At 39.7% G+C, this 22436-nt stretch overlaps 1 protein-coding gene across 2 annotated transcripts in view; it reads right to left on the bottom strand.

Annotated features, from left to right (window-relative positions):
• Positions 1-22436, bottom strand: part of LOC111158622 (neuroepithelial cell transforming 1) — a 58532-nt gene that overhangs the window by 834 nt on the left and 35262 nt on the right. The window contains exons 1-9 of one of the 2 annotated variants that reach the window (XM_022520768.1): positions 10500-10697; positions 5073-5180; positions 4463-4630; positions 3993-4055; positions 3640-3736; positions 3174-3250; positions 2330-2587; positions 1730-1900; positions 27-213 (exon numbers count right to left, since the gene is read on the bottom strand). In XM_022520768.1, coding sequence (XP_022376476.1) covers positions 27-213; positions 1730-1900; positions 2330-2587; positions 3174-3250; positions 3640-3736; positions 3993-4055; positions 4463-4630; positions 5073-5180; positions 10500-10592 — 1222 coding nt within the window. In that variant the 5' untranslated portion in view covers positions 10593-10697. Of the gene's footprint in view, positions 1-26; positions 214-1729; positions 1901-2329; positions 2588-3173; positions 3251-3639; positions 3737-3992; positions 4056-4462; positions 4631-5072; positions 5181-10499; positions 10698-22436 lie in introns of those variants that run through there. The other variant, XM_022520767.1, reaches the window with a different exon arrangement.

Raw genomic sequence — 22436 nt, 5'->3', positions numbered from 1 at the left:
AACTACCTTAAAGCTTGTATTTTTACCTTTATCTGAGTTGCTGAAAGCCCCTCGAAAGGACCCTCCCATCCTCACATCTCCATCCTGCAGGTCTTCCAAGACCAGCTCTTGGACAGGGATTGGCTGCCGATAAACCTGATAGGAGTGACGCTCATTTCGTGTAACAGGCCGAGTCAAAACCAAGATGTCTTGAAACAGGAATATGTAAAGTTTCTAGAGAAACAAGAAACAAATACATCCTAAATGTGAAACTTTGTGATTTTAAGTGAGTGAAATCCATCCTTACAAATGACCCCATAAAGACCGTGGTTTCAAGGCTACGCATGTTCTACTTGGAGAACTTTTCTAATCTCAGATGATATAAAACTTACTTTTATCAGTATGTAACATTACATTAAGTAAGGAGCAGGTGAGTAAACTCCATGCACCACAAAGACCTACCAGTAGTAACACACCTGGAAACACCAGTATTGTATACCAGTTTTCTAACAATATAAGGATTAAAAAAATGCAAGCTGGTAAATGTTAATGGCTCTTTTTGTCCCACAGAAATGTAAGCTTTATAGAACAATTAGGCTTCATGATAGAAATCAGAGATGTCAGGTTTCAACTTTTTCCAAAAAGAACCTCAACTTATAAATTGGGTTTCTAGGGGCAAACAGGTGATGGGGATGAAGGAGAGCACTTGTGATGAGCACTGGAGATGTATGGAATTGCTGAATCACTATATTGTACACCTGAACTTAGTGCTACCCTGTATGTTAACAAACTGGAATTAAAATAAAAACTTAAAAAAACCCCAAAAAACCCCAAACCCAAATAACTGGGCTTCTTTCTGAAAAGCACCTAATGAAAAAAAAATACCATTCCACTGGGGCGCCTGGGTGGCTCAGTCAGTTAAGTGTCTGACTCTTGGTTTTTGGCTCAGGTCGTGATCTCAGGGTCATGAGATCGAGCCCCATGTCAGGCTCCACGGAGGGCATGGAATCTGCTTGGGATTCTCTCTCCCTCTCTCTCTGCCCCTCCCCCAGCTCAGGTGCTCTCTGTCACAAATAAATAAATAAATCTTAGAAAAAAAAATTCCATGCTTACGTTTTATTCTAGCAGGTACTTTTATAATTAATATTTAAAAAATTAGTTTGCTTTCATTCAATCTACTGTAGAAATTTGTTTAGTAGTGCTAAAAGCTACTTCCATCACTATATACTCTTTGAAAAATTTTCTGAAGGATATGCTTTATTATAAAACTAGTAATTTATTTAGAAAGGAACTCCTAGCCAAACAAGTTGATTTATGCTTCAAAACTAAAAAATAGGGGCGCCTGGGTGGCTCAGTGGGTTAAAGCCTCTGCCTTCGGCTCAGGTCATGATCCCAGGGTCCTGGGATCGAGCCCCGCATCGGGCTCTCTGCTCAGCGGGGAGCCTGCTTCCTCCTCTCTCTCTGCCTACTTGTGATCTCTATCTGTCAAATGAATAAATAAAAAAAAAAAAAAAAACTAAAAAATAAAGTATAAACTGCTCTCCACCAAGACATTTAAGTCATTCTGTCACAAAAGAAACCAAAGTTTGCTTTATGAAAGCTGTTAACATAAAATAAAAACCAGTAACCTTCTTTCACTGTCTGATGAATTTATTTTAAAGCCTGCTCCATGACTTAGGCAGAAAAAACTGAACAAGGTAGAAGGATGAAAGGAATAGCTTCGGATTAGTGAGTATGAAAATATGCTCACGTGTCCACTTTTATTCTTCAGCTCCCCGTGGCAGAGTAATACTTTGCTTGCTTCAATTCTAGGATCCTTCTGCTTTTCATCTAGATACTCCAGCTTGTCAATGTAATACTGGCATTCTGATTCACCTTTCTTCAAGTTGATATCAGAGAGAACTCCTTGTATTATCAATATCTAAAAATCAAGAAATCAATGAAGCATTTTTAGCATATTAACTTTACTCTGTTTCCCTGCAGGGCTAAAACATTCTATTAAAATGACTTAAAAGCTTGAAGGGACTCTAGAAATCTGATAGTTCAGTCAGTTCCTTCATTTTACAGATGAAAAACAGCCTCAGCTAAATTAGGTGATTTGCCCAAAGTTACACAGCTAGCTAGTGGAAGAGAGCATATGTTAGCATCTAGTCTTTTGATTAAAATGTAAGTATACAGTGAGTTCGGTCTCTTTATTGCTTAGTGCATTACTGTATTGGGTACTTTAAAAAACAACAGAACGTTTCACCATGCTGCCCAATGCCTAAGACTTGAGAGTATCACTGTTTACCTTTCTAAGGCCAGCTAATATATAAACTTGAAAAACATATGAATCATTTACTGGACTTACAGCTTCCTCCAGAGGCTGAACATCAGGGTGGTCTTTTGGAGTGTGTCTAAGAATTTCTTTTAACAGTAAAGGGTATTTGACCAAACGACTTCGGGGAATATCTAGGAAGCTCCAAAGATCGAGTTTTCGGCTGAAAGGAGACTCGAGACATCGCTGGAGGAAGTCTTGGACTCGTGGATCTTGTTTCTTCTGATCAAGAAGAGCTTTGGCTGCCAGCTGGTTACTACAGTAGCCTTTGTAAGCATTCAAGCCTGGCAACTGAAGAAGAGTAAGAGAAAACATGGTATGATACATGTTTTTGTGAAAACAAACACAGAATTTACAGCTAATTCTCAAAGTTTAAATAAGCTGCGAAAATTTCCCTGCAGGTGATAATTGGGTAGGGTAGTGTTCTGAGCCAACATCAGAATGTCCTTTTCTAATTTCCCTATAATTTGACTAAATCCAACTGAAGACCCATGACTTCTACTTTCTCTCAGCCTCAGTCGATGCTAGTCTTCTCTATTCTCAGGGCATCTGAGTTCCTCTACCATGGGCATCACCACACTTGAGACTGTGTATGTACTTGACTATCCTTTCTCTAGATTATAAATGTAGAGACGTCGGTCATCACTGAATCCCCAGTGGTCCCTCCTAGAATAGCACCTAGCATCTAGCAGGCACTCAAATGTTAATGGAACAAAACAAATTACATGGGAACTGTGTCCAAAGAGGAACATATTTTTAAAACAAATAAAACCATATCATTCATAAAGTATTTTTTTAAGTAAACACCATAACTTCTTACGGTGTTTACTTGGCATATATGTAAAAAACTATTTTGTGTAAGCAATTCACTACATACCCAGTTCACAAGAATGGGACCGATTTGCTCTACTGTTCCACCAGGTTTGGTTGCTTCTCCTATTCTTGCCAGTAAGTCTGAAATGCAAAAAAGGCAGAAATAGCAATAACAAATTTATTTAAGAAAATAAATAATTTATTATTTATTTATTTAAGAAAATAAATAATTCAGCACTAAATCAGCAGTTTATATTCAAAACAACTTGTGTTGGGGCACGTGGGTGGCTCAGCTGGTTAAGCATTTGGCTCTTGATTTCGGATCATGTCATGATCTCAGGGTCATGACAAAAAGCCCCATGTCGGGCTCTGTCCTGGTCATGGAACCTGCTTGAGATTCTCTCTCTCCCTCTTCCTCTGCCCCTTCCCACCCTACCCCGTTTGCTCTCTCTAAACAACCACCACCACCACCACAACAACCTTTGTTAATGCTGTTCAGATACGAATGAAAATTAAATAGCATCTCTTACCTTCGTGGAGAGGTATGTAAGCGTCCAAATCACCAAATATATGGGTGAGTTCCTCTTCTGACATAATAGACAGCTTTAACATAGGGTCATGGTAGGCCTATCAGAAGAGGAGAAGTATGTCACCAAAGAAATCAAGCAAATAAAACATGATGAGAGACCTTCCTTGAATGCAAACATGACTAACTATATAAAAGCTATGCGTGGATTCTATTTGTGATACATAAAAGAACTACTCAAACACATTCTCTTACTGATATTCATATTTGAAGAGATTTGAAGCCAATAAGAAGTTTATAATTTGTGAAATATAATTTTTTACGACTAGGGCATGTGATAAAAAGTTATTTACTGACCTTCCTTGCAAGTTTGAGATCCTCAATTAAATCCTGTTCACCTCGGGACATTTCATATATCGCCTAAAGAGGAAAAAAAAATCCAGCAAACATTATAGGTCATTCCTTCTTTTGAGAAAGGAAAATTATAGGCAATGGATATTTATCATTATTTAATTGACGTTTTGAAGAGTGCTTTTTAAAGTGACTCCGTGTGAAGACTGTAATTCAGAATGGAATCTCAAATAAGAGGCTGCCATTATGTCTTACAACTTCACTCCATTAGAGTTAACTTTAAGGACCACCACTCGTCAGAGTGCTGCTGCTCAGCGTGGGTGATGGGTCACGACGGAGATATTAAAGCATAGCTGATTTCTGCCTTAAGCATTAGTTTGCTATTCTTCTGACAAAACACATGTTTAAAACACAGGGACGATTTTTTTTTAAGGATAAGCCAATAAATACAGCCTTGCTACTGAATGCCAGCTCACCTCTTGTCGTTTGATTTCTTTGGTAGTTAAAGACTCTTTCATATTGACGTCTAACATCTCTGACCACAGGACGCGGCTTCTCCGTTTGGCAGGAGTTGGGACTGTTGACCTGCTTGATAACTTCTGGGCAGAAGCCGGGGATCTGCTGTCACCACGAAGGGTAAATGACTTAAAATTAAAAAAAAAAAAAAAAAAAAAAAAAAAAGAAAGAAAAGAGAAAGAAAAAGAGGTGAACAAAAGAGAGGGTTAAAGGATATAGTAATTATTCCTTTTTCTTAAAAAAATAGACAAATTAAAAACAAAGTTCTGAGAATTTCTCAAGCTTCAATCTACCATTCTAAAATATTTATCAGCCAAAATTACATTTCTGGGAATAAAAACTATCTAAGACTGCTTTGATATAAGATGTAACTTAATATAATGGAGTTATATAAATACCATTCTCGTAAAAATATTCCTTACTAGCACGTTAAAAAAAACCACAAAGCTTTATGTTTAAATATAATAGTGTAAAACTGTTTGTACAACTCAAAGAAAAATAAAAATTTTAGGCTTCTGTAGAAAGTCCCCTTACTACATTACTCACCTCCCAGCCCCATCACTTGCTTACCTGAATTGTTTGACCAAAGCGCCGGACTGCTCCATTTCTTACAGGAGAGATCAAATTTGCCAAAGATGTGACCCGAGCAAGAGGTCGAACTCTTTTATTGCTTGGCTCCTGTAAAAACAAAAACAGATTACACTAAATGTGTGTTTAGGTGTAATGGTTTCAACCACGTTTGGACAAAGTTGAACACTCTCAAAAACCAGTATTTGTACATTATAAAATAGAGAAACATGAAACTCTGAAAATGAATGTTGTCCTTTATTGTTAAAATACTAAGAACACTATTGAGTAACAGTAAACTATTAAAAAAACTAATGGTATGAGAAAGGCCAGCTAAGTATCACTTTGAGAACAGAACAAATATTATCACTGCACAAAAGAAAAACTAAAATGAAAACAAAGACAATAGATTCCAGAATTCTATAGAACTTTTTAGTTTAATAGAGAGTCACTTTTAAAAAGTACCTGATTATTATGAAAGATTTCAAACACATACAAAAGTGAAAAGTTAACAGCATAATGGATCCCAGGTTACTTATCACTCAGCTTCAGCAGTTTTTGGTGTGAGAACTGCTTCATCTATTTTATAGCAAATCCCAGACATCGTATCATTTCATTCTTAAGTACTTCAGTTAGAGAATAGCTTTTAAATGAACCTCTCTGCTGCCGGAACGGGCCAACTCGGAAGGAAGAGCACCCCGTCACGGGATGTGCGCAAGCAGAGGCAGGACAGGGTTAGGAGAGAACTCAGGGTCTGGATCAGACTGACTGGGCCCAAATCCTGGTTCTAGCACCTGCTAAGGAATGTCCTGGGCCTCAGTCTTCTCATATGTGAAATGGGGTTAATATTAGACCTTCTCTTGTATAGTTGTTATGAAGATTAAGTAAGATATGTTTAAGTGGCCTGAACAATGCCTAGAACACATTAAGTTTCTGCTATTACTAACATTCTTAGAAATATTTCCACTTACTACATAAACACTGGGATTTATGAATAATTAGGTTCTCTTTCAAATATTTAATTTGTTAACTTCAAGGAAAAATACATACAAGCTGAGAAGAAATAGTTATTCTACACATATTGTCTCAAAAATAATACTTTAGTAAACACATCACTTAATCATTCAAGAATCTCAAAACTTTACAGATCACATTATTTTAATTTTACTGCTAGAGAAATGGAGGGACAGCATTAGGTGACTCCTACAGCTACTGAAATAAAGAACATCAGGTCTGTCTTTTTACATGTCTAAGGAATATATTTATTTGTATTTGGTGCTTTTGACAACTGTGGCATACTTGACAAAATAATTCTGATGATAATTCAGAAGGATATATAATTAAAAATAAAGAATAAAATAAAAATAAAGACAACACGTAAAAATTACCTTTTAAAAATGACAGATGAAAACTTTTTTTCTAAAAATTCTTTGATATGACTAATGTCATATAAAAAAGTAAGGGGTGAGAGAATGGAGTAAAAATAGTCCTCTTACTACTAATTTAAGAATAAAATGGCAGAAAGAGTTAAAATTCCCTGGAAAGAACCTTCATTGATTTGAATCTTCAATGACGCAAGGCCTATTTTAACTCCTAAAGGTACACATTCATATCAGAAGGGTATGTGACTTACTAAGTAAGGAGACTGGGCAGATAAGGCCTTCAAAGACCAGCTCAGGTCTTTGAAGGCCCTAAGAGGTAGAGTTCCAAACCAACTCTCTCCCAACAAAGTAATTAACCCCAAAGTAAAACTTTGAATATAAAACCACTAATGTGCAAATGTTAAATGACTAAAAAAGAAGCCTTCAAGATACGTAGTAAAATGACACACTGCGTGGCCAAGGACATGTGCGGATGCCTTTATAACACACATCTGTGCAAGACTGAAGTGACACATGCATGGGCAGAAGGTCCGGCAGAAGGCATTCCTTTCTATTTAGTAAAGACAGTACAAAGAGTCTTCTGTTTGAGCAGAGATATAATTACCTCCTCACAAAGTAAGATATGCCAATGCTAACTAGAAACAAAGCAGTTGTCAGAAGGTTCTGTTCTACTTTTTGGAAACACGGGTTAATTCCTCTTCCCTGTTTAAAACATAACAAATTTGACTTCCTAGTAAGTCACAAGATCAGTCATTTCAACTTAACACATCTTTGGAAATGTGCTCTTCCCACTGAACTTGGAAAGAAAAGTTAGTTTGGATGGGAGGACAAGATTTTTGGGCCTATTTTATTATATTAAAATCAGGTTAATGATAAAAAATTCTTATCTTTATAGGATCAGTTACTGTTCAACTACTTATTTCCTGGTAACTCAAAATTATGTGGTATTTAAAGTTAAGACTACAGAATTAAGGTTTAATTGAATGTTAGTTATTATATAATAATTATATAAACAATAAAATGTTACATAAATAATAAAAAGTTAAAAGTAAAAAAAAAGTTAAATGTTAAATATATCTAAAACATCTTTCTGAAATTAATATGCAATCCGTTTAGGGTGGTGGGATATTCATGGTGAGCAGTATTTGGTAGTTAAATATGTTCTACAGTTCTTCAGAAAGCCAACTATCTCCCATCTTCACAAAGGACATGGCAGTCTTAGTTCATCTGATCTCAACGGTCTTGGTAAGAGTTCCAGGCTAGCTCCGTCACTAGAGCACAAGACTCTTCAAATGCCCTGGTAAGTAAGTAAGTAAGTAAGTGCAGTACTAAATCAGGTAATGGGGGGTGGGATAGCTACCTCTGTACTTTTCACACATGTTTTTGGGGATCCAAAAGTAAAGGACCCACTCCCTCCCTAAAAGGACATATGTGATGAATGTTTAGGAGATGCAACACAAACTTTTAGAATATATATTTCAAGAGTATGAAAAATTTCAATAACTTAAAAAGTATGATTGAAATGTAAAGCTGAAGATGGTTCACCTCTAACCTTAGGATACGCATACAGTATTTGAGAAAAAGTATCACACAGGGGAAACTTCTGTAGCAAAGTGACACAGATTAGGCAGTCACCTATTATATTATAGGGTCACCTTAAAGGATGGAACAAAAATTTCTTTTAAAATACAGGTTTGGATTCCACCTATGTAAGCTACAACCAAAAGGAGTTTTTCTTTAGAGATCCAGATGAACCGTCCGAATGATGTTGGTTTGGTTATTAAGAACCTAAACATTAGCACTGGTCACAAAACTATTTCAAAGACAGAATTTTTTGAGAACTGATATTACACCCACATTTGCCACTTGGCACACACAGGATGCAGGCACAGTGTTTCGAGGTGGTGAAGGCAGAGAGGGGCAGGAGTCCACCTGTTTCACCATCACAAAAATAAGGCTTACGAGGTTTTGCTGCTGCTGCTGTTACCATTCTGTGGTGCTATTAGCAGCGTCACGGTAAATACAAAAAGCTTAAAAAGAGCCAGTGCAGACGGTGAACTACATACACTCTTCAAAAGACACTCTGAACATCTATGAGAATAAACAAGGAATACCAACAAGATTTCCATACACAAGAACTTTCTCCTACAGCCAATCTTCCACCAGGGCCAAAGTTCACAGAGATGGAAAAATACAATACCTTGAACATAGATTTACGTTGTTTATTTTGGCGAGGTTTTAACCAGACTATCTAGTTCAGCCAGCCAATCGCATGCATTATTTTAGGATATCTGTTTTTAGACCGACTTTTTATAATGTCTCCATTTATTTTGCTAATCCAGTTGTAAACAGAACGTTGTTAAGATGCATTTTAAGTCTTTTACTAGGATGTACCTTGCACATAAAAACAAAAACATGGAAAACTTGTAAATGCAGTTTTTTTAAAATAAAAAGTTTTTTTCTACTAATGTCATGAAAGAGACTAGGAGGGTCTCTTCTATAGTCAACCAAATCAACACTTAAAAACAAACAAAAAAAATAGGGGCTCAGTCAGTAGAACACGAGACTCTCGACCCTGGGGTTATGAGTTTGAGCCCCACAATGGGCATAGAGTTTACTTAAAAAAAAAAAAAAAAAAAAATCGTAGTTAAAAACAAGAACAAAAAAACCCAGTATATATCTGGGTTTATTTGTTTGGGTTATTGGATGCATAATCTTCTCTCATTGCCAAGAACTTTAAAATAAGAAAAAAGAAATGAAAAAATATTTATAAAAAGATAAAAGAGTTAAAATTACATAAGATTTCTTTGCTTTCTACTTAGAAATAGTCACATTTAGTCATTTATTTAAAGGCTGTTGTTGCTAGTACTAAGAACCTAATAACATTCCGGTGTTTTAAATCTTTCTATGTCAGAAACATGGCTGGTGCCCGATACCAACCAAAAAAGACTAGTTCTTGATGGTCCAAAAGATGATCAGTTTCAGTATTTACACCGACGGCCATATATGATTTGTCCTACTCAAAGGAAATGCTTACACATTTGAGAAAACTGAACCATAAAAGTAAAAACCAAAACCAAACAGGAAAAACAAAAGAAAAAAACCAAAGCTAAACTATACCAAATGAAAGCATAACTCCTAAAGATGGCAGCACTGGAACTACCAGAAGATGTGTGTACGTACGATACGTGGCTTTGCTGAGGTATGGACAGACTGCACATATTGAAAATGTACCATTAGGTAAGTTTGGATACAAGTACATAACCACGAAACTATTACCACAATCAAGATAAGAAGTATATAGTTAATTGAACACAGGACCACTATTTCTGTCCTCTAGGTGACAATGTAGTATACACCATAGAATAAGCAGTAAAAATAAGAGGATCCATAGAGTATTAGATCAACTGTCAAAATTAAATGGCACAAAAATCACTTGACTTATTTTCCTAAGTGTTCATAAATACTTGTAAAAACCATGACTTCAGACAATTAAAGCAGGGAGGGGAGAAGTAACCGAAATAATGGTTTGATGGTTTGAATATTTTAACATTTTTTCCTTTCAAAAAAGAAAAAAAGTTGCACACACAAACTTATTAGATATGGAAAGAAAAATAAAAACGAGGACGAGGTCAGATAGCATTTTAGTTTCCATTTGTTCACTAGTGTGAAACTTGCACTGAAGGTTTTCTTATTTTCCTTTTACCCGGAAACACAGTTCCTCAGACTAGGTAATATAAGCGCAAGTTAAAAAGAACAATGTATTAAGCATCAGAAATGTGACCAATTTAACCAAATTTAGCAGCATACACATTTAAAATCCTGTCCTTTTTGTATAAAAGTCTGTGTACACTCAAGCTTTGCTACGTTGAAACCTATCCATACCATAATCCCTAAACCTCTACCACAGAGCCAGACACACCTCAAACCTGCACAGAAATCAAAGTCCTACATTTTAACACTAAGACCAAAAGTTCAGTTTAAAATCACCCTGTTAATAAGCTGTGGAAAATCTTCGAAGCATCAGAAAGCCTTCCTTCGGACTCACCTCCTGTTCCCTGAAGGACTGATTATTAACGTCCAGGACTCGTATGGTCCTCTTGATGGGCAGCAGACCTCCAATCTCGTCATGAGCCACCATGCTTCCCTCAGTGCCCCCGCAAACCCTCAGTCGCTGGGAGCTGAGCCCGCCCTACAGCGCGGCAGCACCGGCGCACAGGCTTCCCCTCCGAGCCCCCGGCTCCCGGGCAGCCATCCGCCTCCGCTCTCCCTCGCGCCGCCACCGCTCTGCAGCAGCCGCGCGATCCACCCAGACCTCGGGGCTCCCGGGGCGGGGATGGGGGCGGGGCCTGTGCACACGTGACCCAGCGTGACTGACACGGGCCCCCCTTTGCCGCGCTCCCTTTTCTCCTGCAGGCGGCTCTAAGAGATTCCAAGAGATTGGGAATTTCTACAGCAACTCAAGGCTCGAGGGAACCTTAGGTTAATGTAAAAAGGTTTTCCTGGTTTCGGCAGCATTCCGGAAGGGAAACTAATTGCTTATCTAGGTTATCTACTCTAGTCCTCGCCACAGACGGATATTTTTCTCAGACCCTATCACTTAGAAAGAAATCCAGTGGCGGAAACTTGACAACTTCAAGTAAGAAAGCTGTAAGTCCAGTAAGTGTGTGCACCAAAGAAAAGCCGAATGATTCAAGGAGCTTTTAGCGTGAGCATATTCCCCACCGCGAGAGCAGCCAGGCCTTTCCTCTGTCCTTGGGACCGTCCGGGTGGGCACCGCGGGCGCACTTCAGGTCGCCCCGTTCGCCGGGGGGAGGGGGGGGGGTGGCCAGAACCGCGCTACCTCAGATTTCAACGTCAGCGCTGCTCAGACACAGGGGCACATACCTTTCCTGTGTGCCTGAGAAGCTTGCTTTCTGTGTAACAGATGTTTTACACCATAAATACAAAAAGGCGATTTCTAATAACGGAATCCTGCTCTATTCTGAAATGACTAATCTTGATAGGGTCCTAAAAGAGTCAAAAGGCCTTTTTAAAAAGGTAACTTGCACTTTACTGGTAGAGAAAGGAGGTCCACAGAGGTGAAGTAACTTACCTCAAGTTACGCATTAATGACAGTCTCTGGACTGTCACAGTCTGGACAGTCTCCTCTTCTCTGGAAAAACACCACTTAAGTTGATTTGATAGGCCTGCTGAGAAGCAGACTTTCTTCCTCAACAGAATGTACTGTATCCTATCTTGGAAGGTAGGATTTTATCTTAACTATACACTACTATGGATGATACAATGCCAGTAATTTGCAAAAAAGTTTCTGTTCTCAGGATTTACTAGGATCAGAAAAATCCGAGAAATCTATGTAGAAGGCACTATTCTAGATATTGTAGATGATATAAAAATAGATTTCATATTTGCTTCTAAACTGCTAATAGACCATTATGTAAAAGTAGGCTACACAAAGAGATATAACAGACAGCTTTTGAAAATTCCCACGTAAGTTGTACAGCTAGCTACCAAGTGCCACAGGAGTTCAGGAGGAGAAGCCACTTCCAGCAGTCTTCTGAGCAGAGATGGGGTTGGGAAACATGCTACTGAAGACATTCTAAGATGTTATTTGACTGGTGCTGGAAGGCCATGTTATGTTCTTCATAGGCCCAAGTAAGGCAAAAGTGCAAGGATTTCCCAGAAGAGCATGAAGGAGTGAGCTCACAGATTGCAGTCACGGGCTGTGGGTGAAGACAGATGAGCAGAGGATTTTATTGAGCAGAGGTGAGAGATAACAGAAGTTATGTGTAGGCTGATCTATCAGATGGTTTGAAAAATGACTGGGAACATAATACAAAAATCAAAATCAGTTATCAAGAAGTTGCCCTAAGGTAGGAACAGTGGGAAAGGAAAAGGATACATGCAAGGGGCCACACACTGAGAAGTCAAAGATGCCCACAATTTTAAAGTTAGGAGGGGAACTATTAATACACATAAAGAAATAAGGAAGAATGAGCTTTGAAAGAAAATTCCGAGTTTCATTTTTAGATCTACTGACGTGGTGGAAGAACATGAAAATGAAAATAATGGGCTAGTACTTGGAAATGCTGGACAAAGACTTGAAAGAGGCCAGAGGGCAGATTTAGACTGGGGAGTCACATACACGGGGATCAGAGTGGAAGCCAGGAGTGAATGAGATGCTTGGGAGAGAAAATCTGGACAAAAAGAACAAGGGTCTAAAGATCTAACTTTGGAGAGATGCCAAGGGAAAAAAGACTTGGGCAAAAGGAATAGTCAGCAGAAAAGCAACATAGCAAGATGCCAAAGGAAGAAAAGGTGTTAATTACAGCAAAAAGGTTAAGAAGGGTAAGAAAAGATGCATGGACTTAGTGATTACAAGTTTAATGAGGCCCTGGAGTGTGCTAGTTCAATGGAATAAAGACAGAAGGTATACCAAGGAGGCTGAGGAGTGAATAAAGCAGAATAAATAGTGAGCACAGACTATTTAGAATGACAAATAATCTATAAAAAACAATTTACTGCGGTTTGCAGGACAGTATAACTTCTTATAGTAAGTATCATGTTGCTCTTCTATAAATACCAATGTATTTTGTTGTCAAGATGATAATAATTCATCTTTTTGCTCTGAGATATTTAAAAAAAATAATGGTGATTGGCTATATCTCATCATCTATCCTTTATTACCTGCCCACGCTTGTCACACACATGTGGATATGTTTGGCTTTAAGGCCGGCTGACGGTGTGGAGAAGCCAGTACTATACAGCAGTGAAGTGGAAGGAGCTTAGCGATCATCAGAGCCTGTTCCCTGATTCATAGGTAAGAACACCGACCTGCTCAAGCCCTCAAAAAGAGGCGAGGCTAGAACCCACGAGTCTGGTTCAGTTTCATTGGCTTAAAACGATGCAAGTGAGGCCCATACCTGACGGCCACTGAGCTTCGTAAGGGAATACAGTCCTTACATTCAGGGAGAGAAGGGAAGAAGCTGCTAGGGTGATCTCATGGGTCTATTACCCGACATCTCTTTCCAGTGTTTTCTATTTAGTTCTGAAAGAGGTACAGCCAAGATAGTAAGAAGGGGTTTCTCTCATTTCTCTCCTTTAGCTGAGGAAAATGTAAAAACTGAAAGCCTACAGGAGCCGCATAGGATTTAATGGTGATAGTCACAGCACAAAAGTCCCAATTCACCAACCCTACAATCTTCATTTCATTTTGAATGTTCAGGGTTGTGGTCCAAATATAACTCAGACAATTGTGGATAGCATCTTAAAAAGCAACGACGAACATAGGATGTTCAATGAGCACTGGAGTGATGAGCCTAGGAGGATCCTGGCGCTAACAATCCTCCATAAAATCAGAGAGCTGAACGGGTCCTTTGAGGTCATTAACTTCTCCTCCTCTGTTTTCTTAGGAGGAAACTGAAGAAACCCAGTGAAAAAAGGAAAGGAAAATGTGTGTCCTGTCCCTGTGCTAGGAGCTTCATCATGTTACTTACTTGGCCAGCTTTCTGAAGTGTGTGTTATTAGTACCATCTTACAGATGGAGGAAGCCGGGACTCAGGGTAAGAAACATGTCCAAAACTGCAGAGTTAACCAGGGGCTGGACAGGCTTGAGTCTGGTCTGCCGGCTCCTGGTACAGCACACCTTCCAGGTAAGATGGGAAATGCACCGCCATCAGCACACTCAGCGCACACTCGGTGCTCAGTCAGGGCCGGCTGGCCGGCCTTCTGTGAGATGGGTCTCCTGGTCCCAGCCAGTGTTTGTGAAATAAATGGGAACACTTTGCAGAGAAGGAAATCATAAAAAAGTTGAGAGATTATTTGCCCTATAGCCTTTTTATAACAAGGCAAGTAAGTAAAAAGATTATAAAATAGTTCCAGCTGCTTCAGTTTTAGAGGAGGTCCTATTTCAATTGTTTAATGTTATTCACAGCTTATTAAGGCATGACTTACAAATATTACTAATTGCATAACTGAAGCACAGATTGGTTAAGTATCTCTTCTTTGCGTAGAAAATCTAGAATTTATAAACTTAAAAACTGAGTTTTCTGGGAATAATTAAGTCTGTAAAAGATACCAGTTTTTGGTGAAAATACAGGTTTCCAAAGACCAGTTATAGTTATAACCTCTGTTCTTCTGCTTGTATGGAGCCTTCGATGCTTTCTTTCCTAAAATATGAAGAAGGTAAAGAGAGAGAACATTGCTTCCCTTCTACAGAGAAAGGCTACTTACCTTTTCTCCTCTTTTTAAGGTGAAATCAGAATTCTGGAATTCAGATAAACTAGAGTTGAAGAATAATCATTACTTTTTCTGGTCTGGATACTGCTTGTTTTTATTTACTTTTGCCCGGAATAATAAGTAATTGGAAATTAGGCGAGGAAAGCCCTATTACAGAAAGAGAAAACAAAGTCTAAGCTCTCTGCTGACCTCTGCAGGTGATATTTTGAAATGCAATTCCCAACCTGCTTTCTCTCAACTTTGTAACTATGTTTGTAAGGATCTTATGTATATGGCTATATCAACAATCTTAATCTGTAGAGAAATATGGATAACAGTACAGATAACATCTGTTTCTTCAGCCCTTGTGTAGCTCTCATGTTTCATATTACAAAATTAAACATGTTTTAAAAGCATGTAAGTGTATGAAAGTTGCCACAGTTCACAAGAAATATTTTAAGGGTTTTTTTTTAAATACAAGAAAACTAAGTTCCACTTCAAAACTCTAGAATTTGGGGTGCCTGGGTGGCTAAGTCCATTACGCGTCTGCCTTCAGCTCACGTCATGATCCCAGGGTTCTGGGATAAAGCCCCAAAGAGGGCTCCCTCTCAGCAGGGGATCTGCTTCTCCCTCTCCCTGCTTGAGTTCTATCTCAAATAAATGAACAAATTTAAGAAAAAACAAACAAACAAACAAACAAAAACCTCTAGAATTTAAGATTACAAATAACTACTATATATTTCACTAAAAACAACTCAGTTTAAAAGAGAATTTTAAATCTTACTAAAGAAGGAAGCACTGATTCAAATATGAACCAAAAGAAACTTCTAAAAAACCAGAGTTCCAAAATATTTAGGAACTGGTTAAAAACAACAAAAAGATGGGGCACCTAGGTAGCTCAGTGGGTCAACTTTTGATTTTGGCTCCCTGGTTGGGAGATGGAGCCCCACATCCTCTCTGCACCTCCCCCACCCAAATAAATCTTTAAAACAAAACAACAAAAAGGCAGTTACTTGGACTAAATGAACATGAAAGAAGTTGGTAATATAGTTACATGTAGATTTGAGTTTTAAAAAATAATTTGGATTAAAAATTTGACTGTCTCCAAGCTTTACTAAGAGCTGGGTTTGGAAAAAGATCAGTTCAGATCTTCATACTGTTAACATCACTATAAACAGAATTCCTGATGGGCTAAGAAGTTTGGTATTATCAAAACCCTGGTCCTTTTTGCAATAATACAAATAGCAAAAAAAATGCGGTATCAGTGCTCTTAGTGGTGACTTTTATCTCAAGTACATAGGGTAGCAAATAACTTCTAGTATAATGTAAGATCACTTAGGCTTGCGTAATGGGATGTTGAGTGGGATTTTTCTCATGAAAGGAGGTTGAAACTCAGCTAAGGCTCAAACCTGAAGACTAACGGTCCTGTGTCCTGTGCCCAGCCTCATGTTTCCTCAGCCCACTTTTACATCAGTCATGGCTCCAGCAATCGGCTGTTCTAGGTCGCTCTTGCTGTCCACTCTGGGCTCCCTGAGTACTGGAATGTGCCATTTACACAGGTACCATGGGGTAGTCATTAACTAATGGAGCACAGGTGCTGGTGGATAAAAGCTCCCTCCTCAGTCCCGTCACAAGACAGTTCTGCAGTGTATCTTACATGGTTTTTCTGAAGATTCCGGCAAAAATAAGCCTGCTGCCCACAATGGTGACCAGCTTAAATGCAGATACTTGGTATTAGCTGCCTCCTTCTGTTTCAATTCCCCATCCCTGGGACCATACCTCAAAACAGATTGTCAATGAGCTCATGTCTCAGGCTGATTTCTGGAAAGAACCTGGCGAGGACACTGAAACGGAAACTGGGCCTGGACATTAGACACACAGAATGAGATTCTGGAACTGGGTCCCTCATTGGAAAAATGGTGGTAAGGTCTATAGTTATTGATCGGTATGGATGGAATGAAGCAATGGCTTCTACAGTGGTTGCGGCACATGAACAACATGGGGGGGCGGTTAACAGTAACTGCAAAGGTTGTAGAGTTGGCTGGCTTCTGTTAATTGCTTTAAAAGCTTTGAAAAAGCAGCTGGTAACTTTCATAATGTTCTCAGAATCATTATGGCAGGAAGGGCCAAGTGGGAGCCCCTGAAATTCTATCCCCTACACTGGAGTCAAGATAATAAACAGAAGCAGTATTGCATACCAAGGGAAAACAGAGATAGTCATCAAAATTACAGCAGGCAGTAGTGACAGTCTCCACTTCATCTCCATTCAATTAATCTGCAGGACTCCCACAATGAGATGGACTGTGACAGCTAACAGTGGACTACTGTAAACTTAAGTGGTAGGTTTAATCTCAGTTGTTGGGCAAGACGTAGATCCTTTACTGGAACAGATCAAGACATCCTCTAGCATTTGGTATATGGCTCTTGATATGGCCTGTGTGTTCTTTTCAATTCCCATTAGTGAAGAAGATCAAAAGTAGTTAGCTTATATTGTGGGAAGGAGAGCAGTTTCTATTTCATATCCTGAGCCTGTTACCTTTTCTCCTCTGTCAGAGTCCTAAAGGGCCTTGTGATCCGCAAAACATCATGTTAGTCCAGTAAACTGATGACATCAGTCAAACGGGACTTGGTGAGCAGGAAATGGCAAGTATTCTGGACACCCTAGGAAGTCAAATGCATGCCACGAAAATTCTGGGGATGCCACATTAGAAAAGTTTTAATAGGTCCAATGGCCTGTGGCTTTCTGAGATCTCTCCTCCAAGCTAAAGAACAAGTTGTACCTGCATTCCCTAGCACTAGGATGGGGCACAGCAGTAGGTAGGACTTTACCTGTATTTGAAAATTCTGCTCTGACCCATTAATGGAGTCATCTGAAATGCAGTTTTGAGTGGAATCCAGAACAGAAGAAGTCTCTATAGCAGGTCTAGGCTGTGGTACAAGCCGGTCCTGCTGCTCAGATCACGTGACCCAGCATATCTGCTAAAGCTTGAGAGCTCTATGGTAGGCAAAGAGGCCGTGTGATGTCTCTGGCAAAGCTAGGAAAAGAAGTGCAATGCAGGTCCCTAGGGTTCTGAAGCTAGGCTAGGCTTTCCATGGTAGGAAACCGCCTGCTTTGTGAACAGCAGCTCCTGGAGTGCTATAGCAGCCCTAGTGAAGACTGAGGATCTGTCCACGGGACATCATGAGACTAATGCAATCAGAGGTGTCCAAAATGAACCACGGTCAAACCTACCAAGTTACAGGTTTGGGGAGGTACAGTGGCAACCTCTTATATGGTGGAAATGGCCTATTTGGAATTAGGCCTAAACAAGACCAAAGGGCACAAGTAAATTACATAAGTAGATGTCCCCAGCTATCCCAGTACCCTGATATTAGCCCTTCAGTTCTTCATTTGGTGGCGGTTCTTGGTAACCAACTGATAGAGGAGAAAAACTTGCCCTAGTTTCTGGGTGGATTGTTAGGAGCACTACTGCGGACCCCCCTACTGTACTACAGTGCCATTTAGGGGTAATCCTGAAGGAGACTGGTACAGGGAAACAATTCCAGCAGGCAGAGCTGCAGACAGTCATCCAATTTATATGGAGGGAGAAAGGGCATGAAGTACAGATATATACAGGCTCCTAAGAAGTGGTGAATAGCTTGGCTAATTGCTCAGGGGCTTGGAAGGAGCGAGATTAAAAAAAAAAAAAAGGCTGAGAGAAATTTTGGAAAAGAGGCATATAAATGGACCTATGGATTGTGCACAACGTGGGAGGATCTTTGTCTCCTGTTATCAAGAGTACAAAGGTACTAGGTGCCTTGTAGGCACTAGGTAAAAACAGTGATTTATCCTATGCATATCGACAATTCTCTCTCCTAGACCATCACAGCACTCTGGAAGAGGCCCACAAAGACTGGCCGAAGCACAGGTATGAAGGGTATGTGCAGGTTCTCCAGCAGGGGCTCTCTTTTACCGAGACTGACCTAACCTCTGCCCCTAAAGAATGCCTCACGTGCCAGCAGTTGGGAAATGATGCTGAAATCTGGCCATACAGTTCTGTTTCCTGGGCAGACTTGGTGGCTAGTTGATTAAATCAGACCCTACTTGTACAGTATGCAGGGATTCACCCCTGCTGCAACAGCCATCTCCACTGGACACTGAATGTCTTTCTGTATCTTTGGGCCCTGCTGGCACCATCACTGAAGGGCTTGCACAGTGCCTGCACTACTTGCATGAGATCCTACACAACACTGCCTCAGACTCCAGGACCCACTCTGTAGCAAAGGAGTTATAACAATGGAAAGATAATCACTTGATCCACTGGTTCTCCCATATTCCCCGTTTCCAGAAGCAGACAGCATAACAAACAATGGCATTGTTTATTGAAGAGTCAGGTACTGCAGCAGCTCAGGGTTAAAATTCTGCAGTGTTGGAACACTGTCCTTCAGAACGTAATACATGTGAAACAGCCTGTATATGGTCCTGTGTCCTCAAGAGCCATCAAACTAGGAATCAAGGGGTGGAAGAATTGGTCCTTCACATCAGCACTCCCAGATGTGGTGTTTCCCAGGTACAACCTGGCTCTCTGTAGCCACCAAGACTCAAAAAATGTAAACAAACTAGGGGCTCAGACCCCTCAAGGACAAAGGTGGGGCCAGCAAGTCAGACCCACTGAAGTGCTGGCCAAGGGTGAAGGAAATCTCTCCCAGTGGTGGTGGAGGAAGATGTTCATCAGTTATACTCTGTGTAGCAACAGACACTGTGGCTTGCTCTATTAGAACTCGCAGAAATGGCAGCTGGCCACGATCTAGAGGCCCCTGTGACAGACGGGATTTAAAGGAGTATATGAGCACATCTCTGCAGTACAGAGTGCACAGCGTCAAACAGCATTTGCATCCTCCTTCTCATATTCTATACCCCTACCCCTTCATTAGTTGCACTACAGATCACTCTTTCTGCTCTAGGGCCTCTTGAATGTACCCTACAGGGAATCTGGACCAATAGAGGACGGGACCAGGAGAGGAAATGCTGCTCCTTTGCCTGTGAGGATGCTCTCTCTGACTCCTCAGGGGCCTAGCTGCCAAGTCAACAACTTGCCTTGGAACTTACTTTTCTTCCTTTTCCCAGTCCCTTATATTCCCTGATAAAATATCTACATACAAGCCTTGCCTCCTCAGCCTCTACATTCTGGAGGAAACCCAGACTAAGACACCCATATTTCTCCCCCCACCCCGTTCTTTAAAGATTTTATTTATTTGAGTGAGAGAGAGAGAGAGAACACGAGGGGGGGAGGGGCAGAAGGAGAGGGAGAGATATACTCTCCACTGAGCAGGGAGCCCAATGCAGGGCTCAATCCCAGGACCCCAAGATCATGACCTGAGCTGACGTCAGACCCCTGACTGACTGAGCCACTCAGGCGCCCCAAGACACCCATATTTCTAATTTGAGAAGGCATAAGCAAGTGGCACTAGCCACTGGCTCAGGGTGAGTAAAACGTTATGGGTGGTGCAGGAGTAGAAGAATGTGTTTCAGTTATGGCTTCCCTGCAGGATTCACGCCTTAGAGCCTGATCAGGGAATGAATAATTCATGCCCACAACAGCATCTCCACTTCATCAGAAAAGGAATGAGAAAGAAAGCTGTTGGTATGGTCCTGTAGTTTCCCTGGAACGAGACTATTCTCTCCTCTCTCCAAGCTCTCCTTCCCTTATGGACTTTCAAGAGGACAGAGGGCCAACATGGCACTGACCCCACATGAATTTCTGGTTCCTCTAGTACAAAGAATAGAGGTGAGATTGAGGACATGGTCTTGCTGGGATGGTTGCATCCAGGTGGCCAAAGAACAGCATGAACTGGAAGGTGCACGGTATCCTACTGGCAAGATGGCATCCAAAAGTTGTGGCTAATCTAGCAATGGACTACCGATACCTCAGGGAACTTCACAGGAATGGATCCCTCATTAGCAGGATTTGATGGAGCCATTATTCCTTCTCACTGATCCCAAAGAGGATGAGATAGAACAGAAGTTACAAACCAAAATGAAAAGGATTGTAATCTCATCCAGTCAGGTGAAGAGACTTGACCCTGTTTCTCCCCTCTCCCTTGGAGGAGTCTGGGTCTCAAAAAGGTGGGAAGGAGATGCATGCAATAAACAGAATACATATCTCCTCTACAGATTTCTAGGGTTGCAGAGAGATATAATCTGCAGAGAGAGAGAGAACACCTCCACTAGAATGTAAGCTTCATGAGTGCAAAGACTATGTTTTGTTCTCTGAGTGTCTAGCACACAGAAGGAGCTCAATAATATAATAAATGAATGAATGAAGACTGAATATGCTGAGGAGAAAAAAAGCTGTGAATAAAATCTGAGATTAAAATTTTATCATTAAATATAGAAAACAGAGGCTTACAACTGGTTAAGTCCAAAAGTCTGTAACTTCTTAACAATCTTTACTGGTCCTAGCATAATTTCATTTAATTTATGGTTATACAGACTAAACAGAGGATATGTTAAAAGAAATAGAAGTCATATCCTCAGAAAAGTAATAGAGGAAAAGACATTAATGAAAATAAAGATTCTTATGGGAAAACAAAACAAAAAATTAGAGATCTTGGAAATAAAAAGAATTGTCAAAATTTTATTTATTGACAATACAGAAATGTAAAATAGATACTAATGAGGAATTAGCAAGCTAGAAAATGGAGGAATTCTCCCAAAGAATAGCATACAATATTAAAGAGATGGAAAGAATTTAAAAAAGAGATAATAAACATATAAAATAATTCCAGATTTTCCAAAATTTTCCCGAGTTCTAGAAGGAACAACTAGAGAGTAAGAGGATGAAAATAATCTAAAACTGAAAAAATTTCACAAGGCATTTCTGAAATAAATATAATTCTTTACAGTTAGAGGGTCCAAAAAATGCCAAACCGGATGAATAGAAAATCTAAGGAAAACTCTCAAACTACAAAAATATTAAATAAACGATTGCATCAAAAAACAAAAACAAGAGACTAAAAAATTTTCCAAACCCTGCAATATACATAATAAATCAGAGGCTAATAGCCATAGAACATAAGGAACTTATTTTTCCCCTTTTCCCCCATTTAAAAAATTGTGATGAAATATACATAAAATTTACCATTTTAGCCATTTTCAAAAAAAGATTTTATTTACTTGAGAGAGAGAGTGGGCAGGAGAGAATATGAGTGGAGGGAGGGGCAAAGGGAGAAGGACAAGCAGATTCCCTCCTGAGCATGGAGTTGGACACGGGGCTCTATTCCAGGACCTTGGGATTACGACCTAAGCTGAAGGTGTTTAACTCCCTGAGCCATTCAGGCACCCCCAATTTTAATCATTTTTAAGGGTATCATGCAGTAGGTGGGGCTCAGAAGCATTAAGTGCATTCACTCACATCATTGTGCAATCACCACCACCACCATTTGCTTCTGTCATCTTTCTTCCCAAACAGAAACCCTGTACACATTAAACTGTTACTCCCCATTTCCCCTCTCCCCAACCCCTGGTAACCACTATTCTATGTCCTATCTCTATGAATTTGACTATTCTAGGTACTTCATATAGGCAAACATATACAATATTTGTCCTTTTGTGTCTGGCTTATTTTGTTTAGCATAATGTTTTCAGGGTTCATCCATGCTATAGCATGTATCAGAATTCAATTCCTCTTTAAAACTGAATATTCTATTGTATGTATATATCACATCTTGTTTATCCATAAGGAAGTTTCTTTCTGTTCCTTTTTTTTTTTTTATTAATCACGAAAGC

This window comes from Enhydra lutris, unplaced genomic scaffold (genome assembly GCF_002288905.1).
Source record: "Enhydra lutris kenyoni isolate GAN:26980312 unplaced genomic scaffold, ASM228890v2 scaffoldscaffold61, whole genome shotgun sequence".
Classification (NCBI taxonomy): Eukaryota; Metazoa; Chordata; class Mammalia; order Carnivora; family Mustelidae; genus Enhydra; species Enhydra lutris.
This window is presented reverse-complemented; position numbering and strand designations above follow the sequence as displayed.